Raw genomic sequence first — 25,006 nt, forward strand, 5'->3', positions numbered from 1 at the left:
TTGGAACGAAAGAAAGAGTGACGGATAAAAAGAGATCGAGAATAAGGGATGATAGATTTAGAAGAATTTTGAAGAATTTATTCGTCAGTCTTGACAAATTAAATTTTGCCCCACATCCTTGACTTGCCCCAAAATTTCATTTAACATTGTTGAATAGAAAGATCTGGAGGGGGAGGGGGATGCTTTCTGGATAAACTTTAATCATCTTCAATTTTTTCCTTAGCTTTTCGTTACACTTCAACTTTAAGCTTGCCAACATTGTCGAAGTGAAAATTCGCGAATCTCGGGTAGAAATCGAGGAACAATTATATTCAAATTAAAAATTTCGAAGAAAGAAAATATTTGGAACGATCACTATCTATTCTTAATTAAGTCTCTTCCTCGATCGCTTCTCACGACTTTTTCCAGAATAATATGCGCCAAGTATTCGTACCGTTAAACGTTCCGATCTATCGAAAAAGCAATAAACTTTGGACGCGATAGAACAATTCCGTTCGACCTACTTCATTAAAATATAGCATAGGTGAGAGATGATTTCGGCAGTGTGCAACCCAGGATGAGTTTAATCAAGAACGCGGGTTATCTGGCCTCCCTTCCTTCCCCTACTTCAAGCCAGCTTTATCACCAACTGGTTTATCATGAGCTAGCTGGGATGGCTAATGAAGCCGAGAGGGTAAGTTACGAACAGCCGGGTGTTTCGCAAATTTATTATTCTTGAAAAATGCAAGCTGCCACCAACGCTTTATCTTCACGATTTTACCAACAGCTCCTTCAGCCGCCGATCATCGAATTTCTCGGGGATATCGGTTTTTGAAGAAGAAATTCCTCGCGACCCCGTTAATACGACTTTATCCATAGCTTTATGCATTATGTGTATACAAGCGAGCGCATGCACGTCCCACCGGCCGCGTATATTCCTCCCGCCACCAACGACGACACGATGTTCCATCAGAGTCCTTGGAGAGCCATCGGTTTCAGTTTACGAACCGAGACGAAGATCAAGGTTTTTCTTAATTTTCTATTTCAGATATATATATATAATTTCTTGACGTTCCTCTCTGTTAAAGAGATCGTGTACCTTTGCATATTCAACGAAGGAATATCGATGAGAGAAAGGAAAGAAGAAATTGAATATTTAATAAGTCGGTCGTCGATGCACCGATATCACGATTCCGCTTTATCTTTTGTTTCGTTCTGTTTTTCCTTTTCTACGTGACACACTAAGAGACACAGAAGTTTAAAAATAGTAATAAATACATCATCTCTTTTCTCGGATATTGTACGTACATCTGATTGTAATATCTTGAAAGAGGTATCAAGAAGAAACAATTTTTTCTTTTATCCACAAAAGATCGCGGTGAAAAGATTAATCCATTGCTCGCACGTTGACTTACGATTAGTAAGCGAGTCTCGTCGTAATGCTTTTTCTTTATAATTTGATCTCCACGAATGATCTCCACGATTGTCTTTTAAAACAAGACAAGGTAATTGTCGCGCATAAAGGATATAAATAATTCGTCGAGAATGTCCACGATCTCACTCTTAGGGATGACAAACGCTTCGTTTCGTCAGATTATAATTGCGAGTGCACAATTGCGACGCCAAGAAATTTGCATCGCGAATTATTCCATACACAACGATCCAAAAGCAACGGTGGAAAGCGGAGCCAAACAAGATCTGTAATTTTTGTTTTTTCGACCGTCGAAATTAGAATTTCATTGCGGCTTGGTCACAGCTGGAGACACGCTCGCGTTTCGAAACTTTTTGCAATCAAATTTTGGAACGGTCCCACCTCGCATAATCTGTAACCGATATAAAAATCCATCGGTTTACCATCCTCCTTCGGGACCAAATCCTCCTTGCACAAATTCGCGTGCAATTTTTTTTTTTTTTTACTTTTTTTTACCAATATCGCGTCTTTTTCAAACCAATTATCACCAATTGATGACATTTTCGTAAAATTTATCAATTTACACCCTCGAAATTATCATTAAGGAAACGTGAAATTTTTTGTTTTTGAACAGTATTTTCGTTCGTCTTTTCAATCGTTATTTTTCGTCAATATTTTTTCCATCATTGATATTGTTTTATCGAATCTTTGTTCCATCGGATGAATTTTATTCCATTATTCGGAAGGAGTAATCCACGCGTGGTTTGTAAACGTTCCAAATAATTTTGCAGGCCAAAATGGATAGGGGAAGGGGTAAAGTATCCGGCGAGCGGACAATGAAAGCCCACAAAATCCCTCTGGAGTTGCGATCTCTCCTGCAGGATAATATCATCCTATCGAGCTTCTTGTCTAGAGAGAGAGAGAGAGAGAGAGAGAGAGAGAGAGAGATTCTCACCGTCAGCCACATCGAAGACCATCCTTGTCGCTAGTTAGGAGGGTACTTATTTCGAGATAAAGCTCGTCACAGTTTCAGAAATATCGCGTACCGCCCGATCTCAAATTTAATTTTATTTCTCTCCTTATCTTTCTTGTTTTTATCCTTTGTCGTTTCACTTCCAATTTCATTTTTTTTTCTTTTTTAATCCCCTTCCTTCCTCGCGGTTAATCATCGCGGTGTTTTTAAAGTGCGACGCGTCTTATACTTTAAAAAATCTCAAAGAGTTGGACGATCCCACGCGTCGAACAATTCCTGCCTAGGGATTCGACCTTTACAACTCGATACGTCGTTTACCTCGCCATAAAGTTCTTCTCCCCCCCCCCCCTCCCGATCCTCTAACCATTATATTAGAACCGCCCCTTGGAACAAGTTATCCTCCTGGAAAGCGTAGTAGCTTTCTCTCTATCTGCGTTTTCGTTTCATTACCCTTTTCCCCATCAATTATACCATTGTTCCATCGCATAAACGCGTTTTCTTCTTCTTCTTTCCCTTCTTTCTTCGTAAATAGATTTGCAGAAAGCAATTTCCCGATCTTTCCCGACCTTTCTCCAATCCCCTTTGTTTTCTCTCTTTAAGTGTTTCCCTCTCTCTCTCTCTCTCTCTCTCTCTCTCTCTCTCTCTCTCTCTCTCTCCCCTCCCCGGTTGTTTCGTGTAACTCTATCTCCGGTGATTGATGGCCCCCGTCAACTCGTGATCTATCGCGTTAATCACGGGATACCTCGTTTTACGCTTTTATCTTTTTTCTTCTTCTTTTTCTTCTTTCCACCGGTCGTTAAACGGATTGCCGCTACTATATCGAAGAATCTCGTCGTTGTCTCAATCTTCTCCCCCGTTTTGATTTATCGTTCCTCCACTCTTCCCTCGTTTATCCTTATAACGAACGAATTCTCACCGCATTTTAACCTCTTCACCTCGACAAGCATTCCCTCTCATCGTTGTTGAATCAACAATTTTTATATTCTGATTTCTTAATCAATCTTTTCCATTCTTACTCTCTTTTCGTTTCTTTTCATCTTTATGTTATCTTTACGTTACGAATCCATACTTGCTATCTCCTTGTCAAAATGCAAAGGAAATACAAAAGCGAAAAGGAGGGTGAAACAGGGTAAGAAGGATGCGTTGTTGTCAATAATCGTGATGGGCGTGGCCGTGCATGCGATATTCCCTCTTCTTGCGTTTCATTCGATTCTTTCGAGATTGCGTTATTCCTGCGATATTTTCTAGGACACTGCAGCATCCACCCTCCGTTCCCGCGCCGAACCTCTTCACGGAGCTTTCTCTTCCCTTGCCACGTTCCCCCATTATCTCCACCGTTACCCCTATCTCGAAAATTTCTTCCACGATTCCTCGATCGATAAACGTGGCAGATGATATAATATTCAAACCGAATGTTTTTGAATTTTGGGGAATTGGAATTTTTGGTCGCACAGTTGGATTAACATTTAAATTTCGCCGTACTCGTTCAGAATACATTCGAGTTGAAATTGAAATAACATAATAACGTAATTATCCTCGTTCCACGAGTCGCATTTCTTCATTTTTATCGAAAAAGTATTTAACATCTAATTTCTCAGAGAATAACACTTTCATTTCTACAATTTATAACCGATCGAAAAATTTTCGCTTCATCTTCGTCAAATCGCCATCTCCTTCGTCTAATTTCAATCGCTTTTCAATTAAGCTAAAAAGCTTTAACATCTTCATAACACCAACAATACGTTTGTTACCTTGCAATATCTCCTCGATATAGAAACGATAGAAATTCGCTTGAATTTTAAAAAAAGAATTAATCCCTCGGCGCCAATTGCCGGCGAATTTATTCAATTAGCTAAAAAGCTTCAACCTGATCTTTATCAACGATACAATTTGTTTTTACCCTTACGACAACCTTATAATACCTCCTCGATAAAAAGATAGAAATTCGCGTGTAACTTCAATTTTAAGAATTAATCCCTCGAATGTCGTCGATCCCTCGGCTCGAATTGCCGCCGAATTTATTCGATTAGCTAAAAAGCCTCGACATATTTATAACATCAACAGTACGTTTGTTTTTTACCCTTGCAACATATACTTATAATACCTCCTCGATAAAAAGATAGAAATGCGCTGTGTAACTTGAATTTTTAAAAAAAAAATTAATCTCGAATCCCCTCGAATGTCGTCGATCCTTTGGCTGGCGAATTTATTCGATTAGCTAAAAAGCCTCGACATATTTATAACATCAACAGTACATTTATTTTTACCCTTGCGACATATACTTATAATACCTCCTCGATAAAAAGATAGAAATTCGCGTGTAACTTGAATTTTAAGAATTAATCCCTCGAATGTCGTCGATCCCTCGGCTCGAATTGCCGGCGAATTTATTCGATTAGCTAAAAAGCCTCGACATATTTATAACATCAACAGTACGTTTGTTTTTTACCCTTGCGACATATACTTATAATTACCTTCCTCGATAAAAAGATAGAAATGCGCTGTGTAACTTGAATTTTAAAAAAAGAATTAGTCCCTCGAACGGTCGAATTTTTCGCCTCGTAAGAAAAAGATAGGGGGAGGGAGGATTCCAGGTGTGAAAAAATATTCGTATTCCGGAAACGCGGATCGGGTCCATGTAAATTGGAAAAGTCTCGCGAATTATTACCTCGAGGGCGTGTCATGAACACTCTTCGCTCTGCCCCTCTCTCTTTCCCCGACGCTTTTATCGAGTGGCTGTCGACCTGGCGGCCGATCGAACCCCGATCGAACCTCACCCCTCCGGGCACGATCCACCCCTGGGGAAAAACCACTTTATAGCCACTCTAGATTTAGCTGAAGGATTCTTCGCACGAGCTGATCGCGGTCTACCGTCCTCTTCGCACGATGACGATGATTTAACCGCTCCTCGCCGCGCTTATCCAACTTCTTGCTTCCACCTAATTTGCTAACTTCTCTCCTCCGCCCTATTTTTAATTGCAAAACACGCTCGCAATTACAATTTTTTCGTCGCCGTGAGAATTTTCAATCGATGTTATTTCATCAATTTTAACTATCATATTTATAATTTCTGCTAAAATTGCGACTTCAAAAATTGATCGTCCAATTATCGAAATGGTTGTTAGTTGTTGTTCCATTGATTGTTCAATTCTTTCACGGCTGAGAGTCAAATTTCATTTGGTAAAATTTCCTTCCTCTACGAAGGTGATATTTTTTTTTTTTTCCCCCTTTGCAACCTGAAATATCCCACGACCATCGCGGTAATTTAATAACGTCCCTTGCATGAAAATGCCAAAACTTGCTCCGCGCGTCTTCCTTCTCGCCAGAGAGCCTCGATGAAAATTTAAAGAGTTCCTTTAAGAGAAGGAAGAAGATTCGTTGTGCCCCTTAAGCATCGAGCGGAGACATCGTCGTGCGGAGCGACACCGTGTTTCGAAAAAAAAAAGTCAATCATTCTCGAAACACGATCGCAACGTTTATTTATCAAAGAAAGGAAGAACTCGTAATTTTCATTCACCATTGTTTCACTTCACTCTTGTCCCATTCGCCCCATCGATCGATCGATCGATCTTTGGAACAACGATTTTTCCCCATTTTTCTCCACCCATTATCGCGAATCGAATCGAATCGAACGACACTTCACAACCATCCGTGCGCACCATTTAAACCGATTGAATTTTCATTTCTTTGCAAATTTTTCTTCCTCCTCCCAATGCGAACGCGCACGAAAAATGAAATTTCATAAATTAAAACGCAGCGTATCATACGCTTATATTTCGTTAAAAAAGGAACGCGCGGTGAAAAATTGGCCCATGTTTTTTCGTCCGTCTTTTTTTTACGAAATATCATTGGACCGCGGCGCGGGCTTTCGTGTTTTTCGCGTGGAAGGGGAAAATCGCGTTGACGCGATTCGTTTCGCTCGTTTTCGTACGCGAAAGTATGGGGGAGGAGGGGGCTTTTTATGGAAATTAATCGAACGCCTCCTCTTTATTCCATCGTAAAACGCCGATTTCGCGATTACCGGATCGCGACTCGATTATTTATCTGCAATTTGACAGGGAAGAGGAGGGAACAGAGAGAGAGAGAGAGAGAGAGAGACGGTGTTTAATTTGCCCTGGCTTTAAATAATTCTCGCATCCTCCCCCCCCCCACCCGGGCTCGTAAATTATGTTAACCTTTATTCGAGCGTTAGTCGCACGAATTTCTCCCAACATTTTGAAATATTATAAATCAGCAGCCTAAAAATGCGACGAAATATTCACTTTTTTGTATCGTTCGAAAACGCAAAGGGATCGATGCTGATTGGAACGAACGAAAATTTTCTGGCTACCTTTGAGAAAATTCTTCGAAATTCTTCCGTGGCTTGCCGTTAAAAAAAACTGAGCTACCTTTTTCAACTCCTAGTCGCGAGAGGAAACTGCTGATTAGTTCCATCCGGACGTGGTTAGAGAGGCGAACGATAATCGGACAACTTTTAATCAACCCTTATCCTTCCTTCTCTTCCTTTCTCTTCTCGATCGTTCGATTTTCAAAGCGAAACTCTTCCTTGCAACGTCAAAACGTTATGAGAGTCGTGTACGAGTCGACGAACGATGGAGGACGAGACAATGGCGTTAAAGGGAAGAAGAAGTTCCGGTGTTAGAATTTAACGGGTAAATACGGTCCACGGAGAGAACTCAATTTCCATTTCCCGCGGGAGTCCTTCTTCCGGCAAAAGTATCCTCTTCGCGCAGTCACGTTCAACGTCGTTGGCGCGGTACACGTCCCAGTAATTCGCTACCTGTCCGCGAGAACATCTTCTCTGGCGAGCGAAGAAATGGCTTCCTCCTCAGATTCTGCAACGATGAAAGATCGCGAGAACCTGCTCCCATCTGTTCGTATTTCACGCCTGATTTCTTCCATCGCAAATAGGATAATAGTTCGATAAGGAGTCGATACTCGCCAGAAATCAAATCGTAGTCAGTATTCCTTAGCCAATTATTTTAATCACTTACTTTCAAACTATTCTTGTTGGAGAGCTATAGCGAATATTGTTCATCTTTTGAAACGAATTTCAAAATGATAAATTTTATGGAAAAATCGTGTTATCCCCGATTTCGTCGCAATGTTATTAATTAAACGAACTTTGCTCCAACGATAATAACAATTATTCGTTGGCTCGATTCGGGATGAAAAAACGACATTTTTCGGCAAATTTCATCATCAAACGAGGTATCATCGATTTATATTCCCTTTGGAACCCACAAACCTCTATCCTACGCTTCCGTTTAACCATAAACAAGGTTAACCATGCCTTTTAATTTATAATTACCCGCGGGAGGGGACGCGGGTTACAACGAAAAATATTTCACCAACGAAACCCATTCCCTCGAGCGCTTAAGTGGGCCATCTCGCTCGCCTGTTGATGATGAACATAACTTATAAGCGTGCCAGATGCACTGCTACCGGAAACCACCCTCCTCCACCTATCTCGCCCCCTTTCTCGACAGCCGCCAACTCCTCGTTCGACGCCTCGAAACACTTACCCGTGGGCGGAACGAACGCGAACAACACCTTCCACAGTATCGTCAACCCGTGCATCAGATAGTCCAGGGTGGACGGCGCCGCCGGTTCCCCGCCACCCTCGTCGTCCTCGTCGCCGCCGCTCACCGTCAATGCCTCCGTGAACTGTTCCTTCCAGGAACTGGTGCCTGTCAACATTATATCGTTCTTATTATTATCGCTCGAGAATTCTTCCAATTTTCTCGAGATCATGTTTGAAAGAAAGAACGGGTTTGGGGGTGTAAAATTAGTAAGAGAAAGTTATAAGAACAAGCGGAAGAAAGAAAGAGGTCTTTGGCCTTTCGGAATCGCGTTGAATCGCAGCCAAGGGAGGGGAGTGAAAGAGGAATTTGGATGTTGGTTCCAGTCGATCAACTTTCGAACCTTTTTACGCGGGGTCCAAGTTTTGTCGGGGAGAGGGAATTTTTCTTATTTCTTCGGCTATAAATTAAACTTCGTGGATAAAGAGAAGGATGTTCTTTTAGGAGAAGAAGGATGTTTGTTAGATTCTTCCTCTTCCATGAAACGAGTTTCCCTGAATAATTTATACCCTTTCTCGATGGATAATTGGCAAGTTTCGATTACGAAGCCGTCGTAAAATAAATTCGTAACGAGGCCTGTACGCGATAAAACGTTCGAATACAGGTATCGATTTCGATTTTCGCCGGCGATAATTTCCACTTAGCCTTTCTTTCAAAGCGTTTACTTCGCTTAACGTAACGCAATTCTTTCTCGTTTCAAGATCGTTACGCCTCGATCAATTATTCCCGCTATCAAACGGGGAAGGGAGCTGGTTGAAATGGCCAGCCTCGAAATCACGAAGGATGGGCGGGAAACTATGAAAGCTTGGCTATAAACGAACAGGGGGTTGGTTCTTTTTAATAAAATAAAATTCCAGACGAGTTATGCAACTTTCCTCCCCTCGGCTATTTACGCTTCTTTTTTACCCTATTACCCCCGGTCGATACCTGGTTAAACGTTCGAAAAAGCTGCACGCCACTTACTCAACAAAGAATACTCCTCCCTAGTTTCCTCGTAACCTCGAATCGAGAGGCTTAACGAGATTTTAATAATTTTACGACGACGTTTTATTCTAGCTTCACCTCGTAAAAGTTTTCGTTATCTTCTTCCTTCCATATTTTCATCTTGGAGATCGTAAATTCAACGAACTGTCGAATCTCTTATTGTCGCAATTTACAGACAAATAAAACTCCTTCGAAAAATTTCGAATATCAATCTTCATCCAGAGATAGAAAGTTTAATTGCAAACGACGAATAATTCGTAATCGTTTAAAAAGACGCAACGAGTCGACAGTTAAAAGGGAAAAAGAAAAAAAAGGAGATGGGAGAAGAATGAAACGCGAGAAGGAAGAGAAACTATTAATTTCGAGCCGCGATGCGAAAAGAACGAGTTTCGAGGAAGAAGAAAAACGTTTCAACCGGTGTCAAACGAACTGGGATCTCGCAAGGACAGGTCTCGCAGGACTTTGGCCGCGGATGTGGGTCACCGTTTCTTGCGGAAACGCGAGACAACCTTGCCTCCTTCCCCCTCCTCTCTCGAAAGATTTAACGATTCGTTTCATCACGATGGAAATCCTCGCTCGAGGAGAAGCATTTCGAAAAGATTTCCTCGCTTGTTCATTGTTACGCGTGGATCCCCTCGCGCGAGATTACCAACGATGGCCAGCATTGCGAAACGGTTATTCCATCCATCCCGTTTTAAAAATCTTTCGTTCTCTGGAACGGAAGGAGAAACGAGTATCTACCGTAAGTGTTATGGAATTCTGCTCCACGATTTTAAGAGGAGCGTTTCGTTATTCGAGAATTCAACGTTAATTACTCGGAGTAGTTGTTGAAAAATTTTTTTAATTGAAAAATTTAATTATTCCATCCCACTTGAATTTTCTTTCTTTCTTTCTTTTTTTTAAATTATAACTCTTAATTTAATTGGTAATTTAATTACAATTTTGAATGGACGAATCCATTCACGGATTCTCGAGCCAAGCCATCAAAGGGCCCCCGGATCAAATGAATCTAATTCGTACGAAGCTCAAAGAGAACTGATTCGAAAATCGTCTATCGTAAAATAAATGGAATCGAACGCATTAAAGGCGGTAGACCGGCGGCTCGCACCTTTGAGCTTAAAATTACCTTGCCCGAGGGCAGGTTGGGGTGAGTGCACAAAGGATGCCAATTCTTTCCTTCTCCACCCTTTGTCTCTGTTTTATTTCTCGATTCGAATAAAAACCACCGCCACAAACGGTCATTCATTCGCAAAACTTCTTCCAGGAAGAAGTTCTCGCTAATCTTGGACGAATTCTAGCCGTTCGAATAACACGTATAAATAAATGCTCGAGGACGGATAATTCGATTGCTCGATGAACGAAATCTGAACGTGGTTGGATCCGAAAATTTGTTCTTTTTTTTTTTTTTCCAGTATCCGGCCAGTCGCGACGAGCGTAGAATTAGAAATAGAATTTTCCCAGATATTCCGACCTATTTTCCAGATATTTTTCCATTTTCGTTTTCTCCGTGTCACGCTTGATCTGAATTTCAATACGGAGAGAAAAATCGCAACGCAGGGTCCGTTTGAAAAACAAGATCAAGGTTTGAGAAAACAGGATGGATATACATACATACTCGGTCGAAATGATCCGTCGTTCACTTTTTCAACCGAGATAAACGACGAGCGAACGAAGAATTTCGACGCTTGTCAAAATTATGGTGGCACGATTCTCAAACAAGATTCAACAACTGGGGAGGAAAATGGAAATTCTGAAGGATCGAGATCGCGAAAAGACAGATTCCAGGAATCTACTTCCACGAGTGTGGATACGCTTTGCGAATTTACATTTCCAAAGCGGTCGAGTGCCGGGTGAAGTTCTCGATGGTAAGTCGCGTGGTTGCACCGAGTGCACAGTTTCGCGATATACTTGTCTTGAATCGAGAGGAAAGTTCGCTGTGTGAATCTCTTTATCGGATAATTTCATTAACGACACAAGTAAATTCGCCGTATCTTGCCATTATTGGAATTATCACTTACCATATATGTATGTATTATCGTTAAACATAGGGAATTTGGCAAACGGAGTTGTGAATTAGAATTTTGAACATCATTATTTTTTTTCTTTTTTCCTTTTTTGCCAAGAAAGATGGAATATAATTGTAATAAAATTATTCTAATTGTTAAAAGAAATTTCCCTCGTGTATTCCATCAACGACACAAGTAAATTCGCCGTATCTTGCCATTATTAGAATTATCACTTACCATATATGTATGTATTATCGTTAACATAGGGAATTTGGCAAACGGAGTTGTGAATTAGAATTTTGAACATCATTATTTTTTTTCTTTTTTCTTTTTTTGCCAAGAAAGATGGAATATAATTGTAATAAAATTATTCTAATTGTTAAAAGAAATTTCCCTCGTGTATTCCATCAAAATATGAATATATTCTGTTAAGAGAAATTCTTTCGTTCTTCTATTCCAATATAAAATAGTGGATAAATAAATATATTATCTCGATGAAATTGAGAAACACGAAACGCACACACATTAGTTTAGAAGAAATGGTTCAACACGCGAAGGTTAAATGATTTATTCGAGGGAAAATGTCTTGCAACTATTCCGTCCTTGTACACGCGCGTGTAGGGGAGGAGATCTGTGATGGTTGGTTCGTTTTACTGGACAGTTAGCTGGTATATCTGGAAACACGCGTTCTACTTTATGCTTGACCTAGCACGAGCATCGTTCGTCAATTACGACGCGTAATCGAATTTGTTACGTATGTATCGTTCGTTTCTTGACGGCCAGTTGATGAGAACAATATCGAGGACATTTTGCCGAGATGTAGCAAAATTAATGAAGCGGTGGTTTAAGACCAGTGCTTTAAGACCAGTGCTATTCAACAACTGTCTTTACGGGTAGAACAACGTTCGAGTAATTGCGTAATACACAACATCGTGTATTATCGGATATCGTCGGTTAACATCGGGTAACATCGGGTAATATCGGTTGATATCGGACAATATCGCACGATATCATAGTATTAGGTCTTCAATAAGATTTCGTTGCTGGTAACTTTGTTTTTAGCATTATTTGTGAGAAATTACATCATTGCATTGGAAAGTGATTTCTCTTTGAAAATTTACGACGCAAAAATCATCCTCTTAGTTATATTTCGATATTCTACGGATCGAAGTTAAAAAGAAAAATTGAACGATCTTAAACCAAATTCGAACGAGGTTAACGTTTGGAATTCCATTTGAATTTCGTTTTCATTTCAACTAGTAAGCGTAATGTTATCTTGCAAACGTTCCGCGCGATTATATAAACATTTCGGAATATGGTGGCCGCGACGGGTTAATAATACCTTGAAATTTATTTGAATATGTTAACGACCGTAACAAATTAACGGACCGTGGGAAAGGCTTAATTTCCCATTTTCCCGTTTTTTCTTTCATTTAACTTTTACCACATTACCCCATTCTTCCATTCTTCTTATCGATTCGATCCAGACGAAGGAATCGGATTGAAATGAAAATTCTTCCGTCCACGCTCCGCTTGCCTTCAACGATATCGTCGTAACGAAATATCTTGCACGAGTTGACAAATGCTCGGCGTGGCATCAAGGCTCAATCGCCTCGAACGGCAATGTCACGCTCGAGCGCAACTCCACTCGCGGAATTAGATCGGACAGAGCGAGGTGAGCTCGATTAACGAAGATGTCCCCCGGCTCGATAGACACATTGCCAGCCAATAAATCAATCGGACGCCTCGGAATTCCCTTTCTTTTCTTTGTCGACGACCCACCACTCGACAAAGGAGTGCGAAGATTCGATTCTCCTCATCTCGGCCTGGAGAATCCATTAATTTCGACCGTTCTCCCCTTGTTTCGTTTTTCCTTCCTCCTCTCCCTATTCTTTCCATCCGGATTTCCATCGGGCGGAACCTGAAATTCGGAGGTCTCGATCCCTCGAGACATGCTGAGATGAAGGCGCGTCGTCGTGGCGCAAAGAAGGCGTGTCTTTCCGGCGATTTTCTTCTCGCCAAGGGGGGAGGATGCAAACCGTGAAATGCAAAACGGGCGTCGAACAAAAGGAATCTCGCGCGCGAGATAGAAGGATGCCGATTTACCAACTTCCTACTCTCAACTTTCGGATTTACCGGACTTGGCGTTAACTCAACCCCTCCTCCTCGTCCCCTTTCTCCCTCTCTTGCTCGAGACAGGATCCAAGTTTGGAACTCAATATAACGGGACGGTGATCTCGAATGTAATATCAAGTGAAACGACGCAGAAACGAACTAACCCTTTCATTGTCATGTCCTCTGTTTACGCGTTGTAATAAATACACATGCAATGCGATACGAAGCTCGAGGATTAAGGATTAATTAAAGACTCAAAGAAGAAGGGGGCTGGGAGAGAAAATAATACGAATTCTCTCTTCATTCGCTCGAAAACTTCGTTGCTCGAATTTCATATCCCCGTAATCCAACTTCAAGATGGACTTTTAACGGAACAGAAGTTTGTGCGTGTTCCCTCACAGAGTGTTTAGATATTATTTAATTTCGTTTGAATATTTTCCCGTGTCTTCGGTTGTGAAATTTCGACAGAATGGATGGAGAGGTCCGTTTGTTTACGAATTAAAATGAACGAAAGATGGATAAAGATCATCTCTGGATAATAGTTAATCACAAACTGCGAATCGTGTTCAATCGAAATATTATAATTTTTAAAACGAGAATGGATCTTTTCTCTAATTCTTCGTTTCCATGTTCCATAATTTGTCCAATCGACAGATGTACACACTCACAAACACAAGGAGCGCGATCAGTGTCACGTATGGTTGTCCATCCCGACAGGCTGTGCAAATATTAGGATTAGGGAGAAGGCACATTCGCCAACGATGCGAATAACTCGATTGGCCACGGTAGTCTGATCCAGCTGACGGAAGAGGTTTTCTCAACCTTTTTCCGCTAGACCTTTGCGCCCGATTCTTTCTTCTCCAAAAGCAATAAGCCGTGCATTATTGGATTCTATTAACCGGGAAATGTATATAGATAATTTCTTATCGTCGTGCTCTCTTTCACTCCGTTCAATCGACAACATGGAGATAAAAAAAGATAAGAACGAAGATAAAAACCTTGAAGAGGAGGAGGAGGAGCAAATATTGAATAAAAATCTCATCCTCTTGTATATTAAACGTTTAACAAAATGTTTAAAAGAGAGAAATGAAATAAAGATCCGGGCGAAAAAAGCAAAAGATGGTAAAAATGGATGTATTCTTCCTTCTAATTGTTCTTCATCAGACGCAGTCTTAAGCGTGATTCCGTTTGTTTCGTCTCGCCGGTGGGACGGCTTAACAGTTTCTCAGCCTGTCCTGTTTTAATCAAGGCCTGTTCACGGGCAAATTTACACTCGAGTGGCACAATAAGGAGGATTTGAAGTGGTGGATAATGCAGGTGGAAAATAAGAGAAGACGAGGAACGAGGATGAAATGATAAAATGCTGGGGGATCGAGGAAGAAGCAGGCTGTTAGAGGGGAATAAGGTAGGGGCGGTGGGACAAGTTCTCGAGTGTTCCACCTTGTAAAACTTGTCCCTTTCAAAATAAGCGGAACGAGTTAAGTTAATTTCCAAAATTACGCAGAGACAAAGGTATATAAACGACGACGAAATTGGAAATCGTCGGCGAGAGAAGAGTTCGCAAGTAGCGAAGTCGAAGAGGAAGAAAAAAAAAAAGTACGTGAAAAATTGAAAAAGGGAGGGAAACTGTTCGAATTTCTTCTTCTTCGTCGCTCTGAGGAAAGTCTGGAGGGAATTTTTTAAATCGAAGAGAAAGAAAAGAAAAAAAAGTATCGACTCACCGAGCAGTATGGAGGCGTTGGCCCTTTGCACCAGTTTGTCCACGGTATTTTTGAACTCCTTCGACTCTTTGATCCGTATCTGTGCCCTGAACACCTCGCCCAACTTCGGTTTCCCGAGCAACGCCATTTTTTCCTCGGCGGTGCGCTCCTCTGGCTGTTTCATTTCCGCCGCCACTGCGATCCCTGCCTCGGCTGAAAACAGATCGCACGCGCTCGCTGATCAAACAGTTTCACCCGATCTTCCAGAAAAATTCTACCATTGCCGAATGTATGGTCGAAACTTACGGCGGAGGGGAAAAAAAGTAAACTCGAACGAGTGCATTCGTTCGTCGATTTAAAAAACAAGAGCGTAGAGCTTCGTCGAATACAGCAAGAAATGCAAAGAAGATCAATTTCTTCGATCACGATTATTTATAAATTATACCCGTGTGTAAAACACACCGGGCTCCAATGCTAATTCCGTTCGCCAAAGTCTGACCATATATCGGCTATCACCACTTGAGCGTCGATTTCTTATTAATACTTACTACTTATATATATATATACTCGTGGCTCTCTAACTGTCTAGCATAAACGAATCGTCAATTTTACATATCTCTGAAATTATATATTTCCCCTTCTTTCCAACTCTTCGCCTCATTTTCGTTTCGACCGAAAATATATTCGCACGCGTGAATAAATATCGCTCGAAGATATACATCGCGACTAAATCGATCGAACATTACAACGAAGAGAAGAAAAGAAGTGGGGATACAAATGGATACTTATCGGTGGGGAATGTGTTTCTAATCTAATCGAGCAACGCCGATTTTTGCGCTATGAAGAGAATTTCGAAGCAGGAGATTTCGATCTAAAGTTATTCCCAGTTGACCGAATTTTCGAAAACGAAAGAGCTGTAAATACTCTTCTCGTTAGCTTCTCGTTCGGGATGAGAACAAAATCATCCACGCGCGCGACCATCGAATTCCAATTTCTTCTTCTCCCTTTTTTTTTTTTTTTTTCCATTCCTTCGATCTCCGTTTCGCCGCTGCACCCATTCATCCCTTAATTCAATACAAGCTCCCCGATGCGACCGAACTCATTTCCTCCTCGTCACGTGAAATGCGATCGTTTGCGTGTTGTGTACACGCGTGCGAGGGTGAATGCATTTATCATCGGCCAGAATGCGCATCGGTTCGAAAGATTGTCGTATCGATTTCGACGCGTGTCGCGCCACGCTGGATTTTTCCCTCCTTCCTTCCCTGGGGAGAATCTGCGCGGAGAAAAATCGTAGAGAAGGGAAGAGAAGGTAAGGATGGAAACGAAGTTTGTTTTTGATTGAACGATTAAAAATTTTTTTAATCGTTTCGTATATATTATGTTAATTTATCGTTAGCAAGGAGATTTGAGACGTTTTATCGGCGAGGCAAAAGACGAGTTTGATTGAATAATTAAAAATCTATTGTATACGTTGTATAACTTGAATATCTATCTAAGGAAGAGATAGCGATCTGATGGCGTTTCATTTATTTATTTATTTTTTTTCACAGAAATTTATGTTTTATTTAGCAGCTCTGTGCATCCTTCCTCGTTTGTTTGGGTATTCCAAAGGTCCATATACGAGTAAAGGTGGTGAGCGAGTCATGATTTATGAATTTTACACTTGGAAATAAAGGAGTAGGTACGGAAAAACTTATTTGTGCTTGTGGAGATGTTGTACCGTACATTTATATATATTTATAAAAGATTGGAAAAGAATTGTAGAAACAAACAATTTTAAATGAAATACGAAATTTATTCGAATTCGTTTCGCCAATAAAAATCAGCGCGAACTCTCGAACTCTAATTTTTTTTTTAGATAGATTCGAAAAGATCGCGAAATTGCATCATCACAAAATTTGTCTGCAAAATTTCCCGTGTTCTATTTAAGTCGTTCCATAAACGGATCGCGAAAGAAAAATTGTATAAACTTGGCGATTTTACGGGCGATGTTTCTTGGAAACTTCCCAGAAACGAGGCTTTTCGTTCCACGTTAATTCGATTTACCTGTTGTAACTACTTGTTCTCTCGATTTCTATCTCCTTTATTTAAAGGCGGAACGCCTGTTCAGATGTTTGATATCGTAGATAACTGTTACACAACAAGCGGAAGTGCACGAAGGATCGAAGACTATCACGCAAATCCAGGATAATCGATGGAGAGTTTACCGAGCAAACAACCGACACGCGATTTACAAGACTGATTGTCCATTTTGCAACCTGATGTCGGACCGTCCGACATTTCTTCCACGCCGATCGTTCCGAATTTTTACCAACAAATGATAAAATAACACAACATTTCCACAATTTAACGAAATTCACCAATTCGATTCCATCGTTAAAAATATATATAACGCAATTATAAAATATCGGTTTAAAATGGAAATAGAGTCGAACGGACGAGTTGTAAAAATTTTACGAGTATCAAGACGATAAATTCGACTTTCTCTCGAGATGATTCTCGAACGAATGGAAACCAATTGTTAAATTTCGATTCCGACTCGATGTCGTTCCATCGTCGTCTACGTCCTTTTATCCATCTTCTTCATCCCCCGAACTCGATTTTTCGCCGCTCTCATCCCTCCGGAACGTCGTAATTCAGATAAAATTCATCAAATTCTCGTTCGTTCCATCGGTTATTCTATCCGGCTCCACTTTCTTCCTCGTCTATTCTTCCGAAATTAATATTTTCCTTTCGTCATCTTGTCGTCGGGGCAGATTAAAGACACGCATCGCGTTATTATATCGACGTTCCAGTCGAAAGATCGACTTTACGTCATCCGCAGACTACGCCGAAGGATTACATTTAGAAATTGTCTTTTCTTTTTTGTCCACAAATATCACGGTATATAAAGATAATACGAGCAGACACAAAAGGTGACTTGGTAAAAATGAATAAAAATTTATCGACTGAAGATCAAGTTTGAACAACTCTTCAAACGAATCTGATTAATATTATTAGTCAATATTATGATAACATGGAATAAAATTTTATTGCGTACAATCGATGAATTTTCAATATTTTCTCGCGCGAGAAAATTATTCCCTTTCCTTATTATTTATTTTTACACGAGAAAATTCACTTCTTTGTGAAACATTGTGCCACAACTACAAAGTTTCTACGTAAAACGATCATTACACGTGTCAATCTAACGTGTCGATCAATCCTGTCGAAATAATAATTATACGAGTAGTAAAGTTTTGTCCAGAAATAACAACCAATGTATATCCATCGAAATGTAATCCTCGAGGAAAGTTTACGATATTGAAAGAAACAAGAACGTGATATCTGTTCACATCGAGGCCTCTCTGATAAGACGGGTGTGCTTTTGCCAGTTATTTCTGGAAATGGGATTTCACGGAATTTACACATTTTCCTACACCAGGAAGGAAATACCGTCAAATCTCAGCCGAAATATTATTCCATTCGCGGCGGCTTTTAGCATCATCCCGCTCCTCCAAGAAAGAAGCTTCTTATCCCGTTGAAAAAGCTCGCGAGAAACCAATCTGATATCCTCGGATTCGATTTCTCGACACGCGTGTTTTTTTCGGTTCGACGAAACGAAACCTCCGAAACTTTCTTCCGAGATTCCATCGAGAGTTTCGCTGGAAGACGATTGATTTTAATCGAATCGTTGATTTCATTGCCCTTCCACAGCTCAACGATGGATCTCGTAAGAGGTAACGAACTAACGTCGTTGCACGTTAAAGATCTGCTCCCTTCCTCGATTATTACCATACGAAAAATAAAATTCTCGTTGCCCTTTCCGCCTCGACCTATGTCAATGATCCGTAGTCAATTGGCGATCAATTTCTTTCTTCTTTAAAGGTCACAACAGTTGTTCTCTCGGCTAGTTAATTTTTCTCTATTGTCGTAAAATCGAAAAAAAAAAAAAAAAGAAAATAAAAATCTTCTCGTTGACTTGGTCGAGATTCGAGATCAATCAACTTCGAGAGTAAAAACTCATTGCCACGTGAAAATGAGATTGTAAAAGAAAAGAAAAAAAGGAAAAAAATACAAGTTTCGATTCGTCGACAGAAATCATCCTCGTTATTTGATTGTTGTAAACTTTACATAGATCGGATAGGAAGTTTACAGTATTATTAAACGTCGATATTGCGCGTTTGTTCAAATATAATCGATAATTCAATTTCAACAAATTTACTACAACTGCCCGCTTTTTACAACATTTCCTTCCATTTGCAACACTCTCGCCGTTTAATATCGGTTCGAACCGCAACGACTTTTATCAATTTTTCTCTTATCGATCGAGTCGTCGATCATCCATCATTCTTGAAACGTGCCGATTTATTCCATCGCGACCATAATCCACCCGCGTCTCCCAATTTATCCCATTGAACCACGTACAGAGAGAGAACGTAACGCCTATTAGACGGAATAAGCTTGGAAAACAAAGCCCTGGCAGCACAAACATTCGCGGCAACGTTTGAAGCTCCGTTATTTACGAGCGAATGGTTGTAAACGCGTTTAATCGCGTTAGAAATGTCAGCAGCCTAACATCCGGCCTCCACGCGACCCAGAAACGCTTCTATTTATCATCCTTTTGGAACGTGCAACCCTCCCCCCTCTAGGGACAATTCTCCACCTTTCCTTGATAAAAACACAAAATCCCGCAATAATTCGGTTAAAATAGAACGTCGTCGAATAACGTCGAGAATTTTAAAACTTTCTTCCTGCGTCTCTCTCTCAATTACAGAGAAAATAAATAAACGGATAGAAGAAAAATCCATTTAACGAAATTTCAAGCCGATTTTTCTCATTAATTATATTCTCTTACGTTTATCATTTGTCAAAATGATTGATAACAATTTTCTCTTCAGAATAATTCGTCAATGCTTTTTGAAATTTTCCCCTTGACGCCCTTCTTGCATACAATTATTACTTCACCCATAATTTTTCGTTTAACGTAACCGGATTTAACACGGGATTCCAGAAACGAGTGGACTCTTGATCTCGATCAAGAACAAGTAGATTCGTTTGCAACCGACTTAGGATTATTTTTTTCACCGGATATCCGGGGTGAATCATTTGTATCATTCACGATATCTCGAATTTCCGGGGAACGAAACCGGCAGTGGCCGTAATTGGGAGAGGATTGGAGGGAGGGGGGAAGGGAGGTCCCGACCGCACCCTGATTCCGCCCTCCATCGGGTCACGGTCGTCCCTCCCCTCCCCTCCCCTCCCCCCTTTTTAATAGCGCCGCTTAATGAGAATCGCGGAAGAAGATTAAATCGAGGAAAGAACGAAGGAGAGAGGCGAACGACAATCCAACGCCGGAAACGAACGAAACAAAAATAGAGAAAACAAATTGCTTTATGTAAAAAATGTAGAAAAAATAGCGAGAGAGCGAGAACACCTGATAACGATCGAAAAATTAAACTTGAAATATGACATGGCTTTGTTTAATTTTATAAATAACGACACTTTCTACGAAACACTTTCTACTCATCAAATTTGTACAAGTTCCGTCAAATCGAAGAATAATATAATGTCCATGGAAAAAGCAATAAACGATTACACATATAAAAAACTCATCTCGTTTCATTTTCATTTTCAATAAGCTTCGATCGCCCCTTTACTTATTAATCCGACTAATTATACGAGAACCTTGATGTTTCTAGCATCGTTTCCAATTACATATCGGACGGATGAAAATAATCGAGCCGATTTCGAAAAACGATCGAGGTTGGTCGCGTCATCCCCCCCCCCCCCCCGCGAAGCGTATTAAAAAGGTGGTCAAACGTAACGAGCGGAACGATTTATCGCTCGGAACGAGATTAATAACGGGAACGAGAGAGAAAAGAAGAAATCGATTAATCGATCGAGAGACGAGAATTTATCGCCTTTCCTCATTTCGCGTCCTCCAACTTTCCTTATTACGAAAGAAAAATCGATCGAAAAAATTTCGACCCCTTCTACATACGTGCATACACACACGCACACACGCACATATATATATATGTATATATTGGTAAAGCGAATAAATTCCCCCGCCGCTGTTTGAAGCATTTAAAGGGTTAGTACGGTGTATCCGGCCTTTGAATAGACGGCCTCGCGGCTGCCGCATCCTAAGTGGATTACGAGATTAAACACGAACGTTGCTTCACTCCTCGGACTGATCTTTTCTATTTTAGGAACGCGCGCATTTACAAGCTTCCTAAAACTTTGGGAACAGACGCATGCGCTTTTACGGTTTCTCCCGTCCAATCATTGTTTCCCTCTTGTATCAATTGATGGATCTCTGCAACTATTCACATTATTTATTCACGTTCTTTTGCTTCTTTTAATCCGATTTCGAAGACAACGCGATGAAATTATAATTTGTTTCGCGGAAAATGAAGACGATCGTTGAAATGATGATTAATTACGTTTATATATATATATTTTATTAATGTAATCAAAGTATAAAAGTAAGTCCGTTTGATTATACGTTAATTTTGCGCGATATATAAAAAATAAAAGAAAATTGATCGTGCTTATTGAATTTACTACAAAATTTCATAAAAATTAACAAGCAACGGAATATATTACACAAATTGCAAAATCTAAAATCTTCCTCGTCGAGCTGGAAAACTGGTTATTTTCCAAAAAAAAAAGAAAAACAAAGGAATCGATCGACGAAGTTCGATTTATCTGCGAGTGACGAGGATATAATTTTTGGGACGATCGAGCGTTTTCGTTGCGCGGCAACTATAGAGAGGCGCTTATATGCACGTAAAATGACGTAAACGTATTAGGCGCATCGTGAAACCTAACCGCTACCGTGGCTAATTAGTTGCGCCATGAAAGCACTCGCACAACAACTAGGCGCTGCGAGTGCGCCAGCCAACACGCTTTTCCCTCCTTCCTTTCAATTATAAACGTTGCTTCGACCAGACAACGCTAAACGCCGCCGCTGCACTTTTCACCTGCGTGTAATTAATTAAACCCTCCTCCTCCACCCCCCCCTCCCCTCAACTTATCAGGTATTTATGCTCGTTAAAACACCGAGGGTGCAGGATGGAACACACCACATTGCTTTCTCCTCCATTATTTAACGACTGTGCTTTTGATTACGACGCACGCATCGTTGCACGATACATTCATCATCGAGGGTTTTTAGAATTTCATCGCGTCTCGAATTACATCGCGAATTCGACACTTTTGTCTCCTCCTCTGCGCGAAAATTTATCAGGGATATCGTTCCTAAAAGCGTTCAAACACGATCAATGAGAAAAGGATAAATTATTAATGATATAACTGTGATCGATTGGCAAGGTGAGCTTTCCGTCAAACAACCGAGAACGGATATCTATTATTCGCTCTTCAATCCCTATTCCTGCGAATCTTAATGCCAAGATCGGCTAATTTTTCCATCGACGTATAACTCAACGAAATCGAGTTTCCGAAATAATTTTCAATCTTTTCGCGATCCTACCTCGATAATCAGGCTATATATAAGATACAAAGAATTTTCGAATTTTCTCTAAATCTAAAAACTTTCCCCATATTCTCTCCCTGTTCGAGGGATCGTACAATCGAATAAATCGATCTGTGGACACGTGACGTCAATCACGTGATCAACGACTCGACGCTTTTCGCTTCTTCGACAATCGCGCCGCGATTCACAGATGATAATGAACAGAGATGGTTGTAAAAATTATTCGTTTCTTTCGAATCCTGATCCAGCGGCCGCGTTTACGCCTCACAATTCGGTGTTGAAAGAAAAAATTGACGATAAGAACAAAATATGAATGCTACGTTTCCAGAGAAAGATACTCGATAACTCACGATACGCAGCAGATCTTGTGCCAGACCGATTACGGTCGTGCATGAAAGCAATGAAAGGGTTAAGCAGGGATCGATCGAAATCGGGCACTGATTCGAAAGAGGGATAAAGGAACGTGCAACCTTTGCCGGGATCATTTTTCCTCCGTCGAAAGTCGTCACGATCCGATCGTTTATCTTCATTTCCCTCTGAAACCGCGCTCGAATATTTACCGACGAGGATGGGGGAAGGCGCAAAAGGCCGAGATATTAGCGTCCCTCGGTCCGACGATCAAAACGGTTTCGATTCAATTTCCCGGGGAAAGCTTTCAACCCCACCTCGTGAAAGCTGGAATCTCGAGGCCGAGCAATTAAGGGTGGGCACAATTGCTTCCAAGTTGTTGAAACTCTTGGACCGCGGAAAATCCTTTCGGAAACAGTTTTCCAACTCCGCACAACTCCCTCCCTACTTCCCGACTTGCGGAGATAAGCCGCAACGGTTAGAGAACGTATCGCAACGGCTGTGTATCGAGATCGTTGTAACGCCGCCATTTTAAGTGTACCGGGTGGTCGACGAGCAAAACTTCGTACGTTTTTTCTTTTTCTTTTTTCCATGGAATTTGATTCGAAAAGATCGTTTAATTTTGAACAATTTAATTCGGCAAATTAGAGAAGACGATTCGATTGATTCGTTCGAACGTTCAAGTGTTATATTCCTCCTGTTACGGATGATGAACGATCCGTCGTAATAATAAAGAATTTTCTACGAAAGGATTTTATCTCCGATTTATTTTTCAGATCGCATCGGATCATTTTCTCGAAACGAATTCCTCGTCGGGTTATCAATGCAGATGGATTTACGAGGAAAGTAAAGATTTCTCCGAGGAGAGCGAAGCTTTTAACCTACGAAAGATTTTATTTTATATATCTGATTTATTTTTAAATCGAACTCGTCCACTCGTTCAAATCGTATCATTATCTTTCCATCTGTCGCTATTTTAGATTCGTATTTTAAGTACAAAGATTTTATTTCGTTTCTTCCGGGTCATCCTCTTTTCGCTTGTGCCACCCTGTACATCGAACCGTTTCCACGCGTTCAAACAGAGAAAGAAGATCCCCTCGAAGAGGATCTCTTAATGGTGTCCGAGTTTCGCAGCTACTTTGCGAAATTAGTCCAACTTTGTCAACTCGCATCGTTCCGTTTCCCATTCGAAAGGAAAATAATATTCTCCCTCGACGATCGAGCAATAATTCATATTTGACGATCCTTTTGCAAAGAAAAGAGAAAAGAAAAAAAAAGGGGGGGAGGGGGGGGGGAAATAATTCATTAGAGAGGCAACAATGGCGCGCACGGTGTGGACTATCAATCGCGGGCAATCAGGCACCGCAACGTTCGCGATTCGATCATCGAAACGTTCGTCAAAGAGAGAATTCAATGGAATGGTAATAAAAACAATCCCGCCGAGGATGGATCCCTTCCCTCTCCCGCGACAGGGGGATGCTTTCATTCTCGAAATATCAATTTTTCGTGGCTGTCAATCTATCATCTCCACTGATAATTATACGATCCAAGCTCTTTTATTGTCCTAAAATTCACCTTTTTCTTTTTTTTTTTTTTTTGGAGAATCAATTTCATAAAAGTAAAATCATTTCGCGCAAATATTATACGTCCACTGTGTAAATTGTCGAAATATCTTTTGACCAGAAGATTCACGAGTATTGCGCGTAAAATAATCGTAATCAATTCGTTTAAAAAGTATCACCTCGAAAGAGTGTTAACGATTGAATCGGTTAGAATAGTGGAATAAACGTCTGGCATCGGGGAATCCATGCCATCATTCGTCGGCCAGAAAATAATTTTTAACAGTTTCAACGACCGATAAGAAAGCGGTGTCTTTCTTTTTAACATCGATTCGCCCCGTTTCGTAAATAAACGCGAAATGAAAATCTCGCATCCTTTCCAAGTCAAAGCCCTCTCCTCGTTTCGTGATCGAGGCACGACCCTTCCTCGTTAAAATAAAATACAGGAAAATTCACGAGGCGTGTTCCACGATCCACGAGGTGTATCGAGCATCCCAACAATTCCCAACGACGAGTCATTCGTTCCAAGGATCGACCACCCGTGTTTACACGCTCGATCCACCCTCAAAATTCCGGATTATCCCGTGCTCTCTATTTTTCTCCCTCGAATCTCTCTCTCTCTCAATCCCTTTGAATCCGGTTCGACAATCGGTCCCCGGAGAAAAAAGACTTTCATATTTTTCCCGCAGCCAAACATACATTTCCTTTCGTCTGAACGCGTTGCATGATTCTTATCACTCGCCACTCGGAGTCGATTTAAATTTAAAATTTCGTCACACCTTTCGAAACGGAGATACGAAAGCGAAGAGAGACAAAGGTTTCACGAAATATTCGTGCTTTTTATTTTTCGCGAAAAAAAAAAAAGATAT

At 40.7% G+C, this 25,006-nt stretch overlaps 1 protein-coding gene across 6 annotated transcripts in view; it reads right to left on the minus strand.

Annotated features, from left to right (window-relative positions):
• Positions 1 to 25,006, minus strand: part of Calx (sodium/calcium exchanger 3) — an 84,318-nt gene that overhangs the window by 21,791 nt on the left and 37,521 nt on the right. For 3 of the 6 annotated variants that reach the window (XM_086904769.1, XM_086904774.1, XM_086904770.1), the window contains exons 4-5: positions 14,772 to 14,987; positions 7,889 to 8,053 (exon numbers count right to left, since the gene is read on the minus strand). In XM_086904769.1, the coding sequence (XP_086760895.1) occupies positions 7,889 to 8,053; positions 14,772 to 14,987 (381 nt within the window). The remainder of the gene's footprint in view (positions 1 to 7,888; positions 8,054 to 14,771; positions 14,988 to 25,006) is intronic. The other 3 variants (XM_086904772.1, XM_086904771.1, XM_086904773.1) reach the window with 2 other exon arrangements.

Source organism: Apis florea, unplaced genomic scaffold (assembly GCF_048593485.1).
Source record: "Apis florea isolate Af1SG1 unplaced genomic scaffold, ASM4859348v1 contig_2350_pilon, whole genome shotgun sequence".
NCBI classification, from domain to species: Eukaryota; Metazoa; Arthropoda; class Insecta; order Hymenoptera; family Apidae; genus Apis; species Apis florea.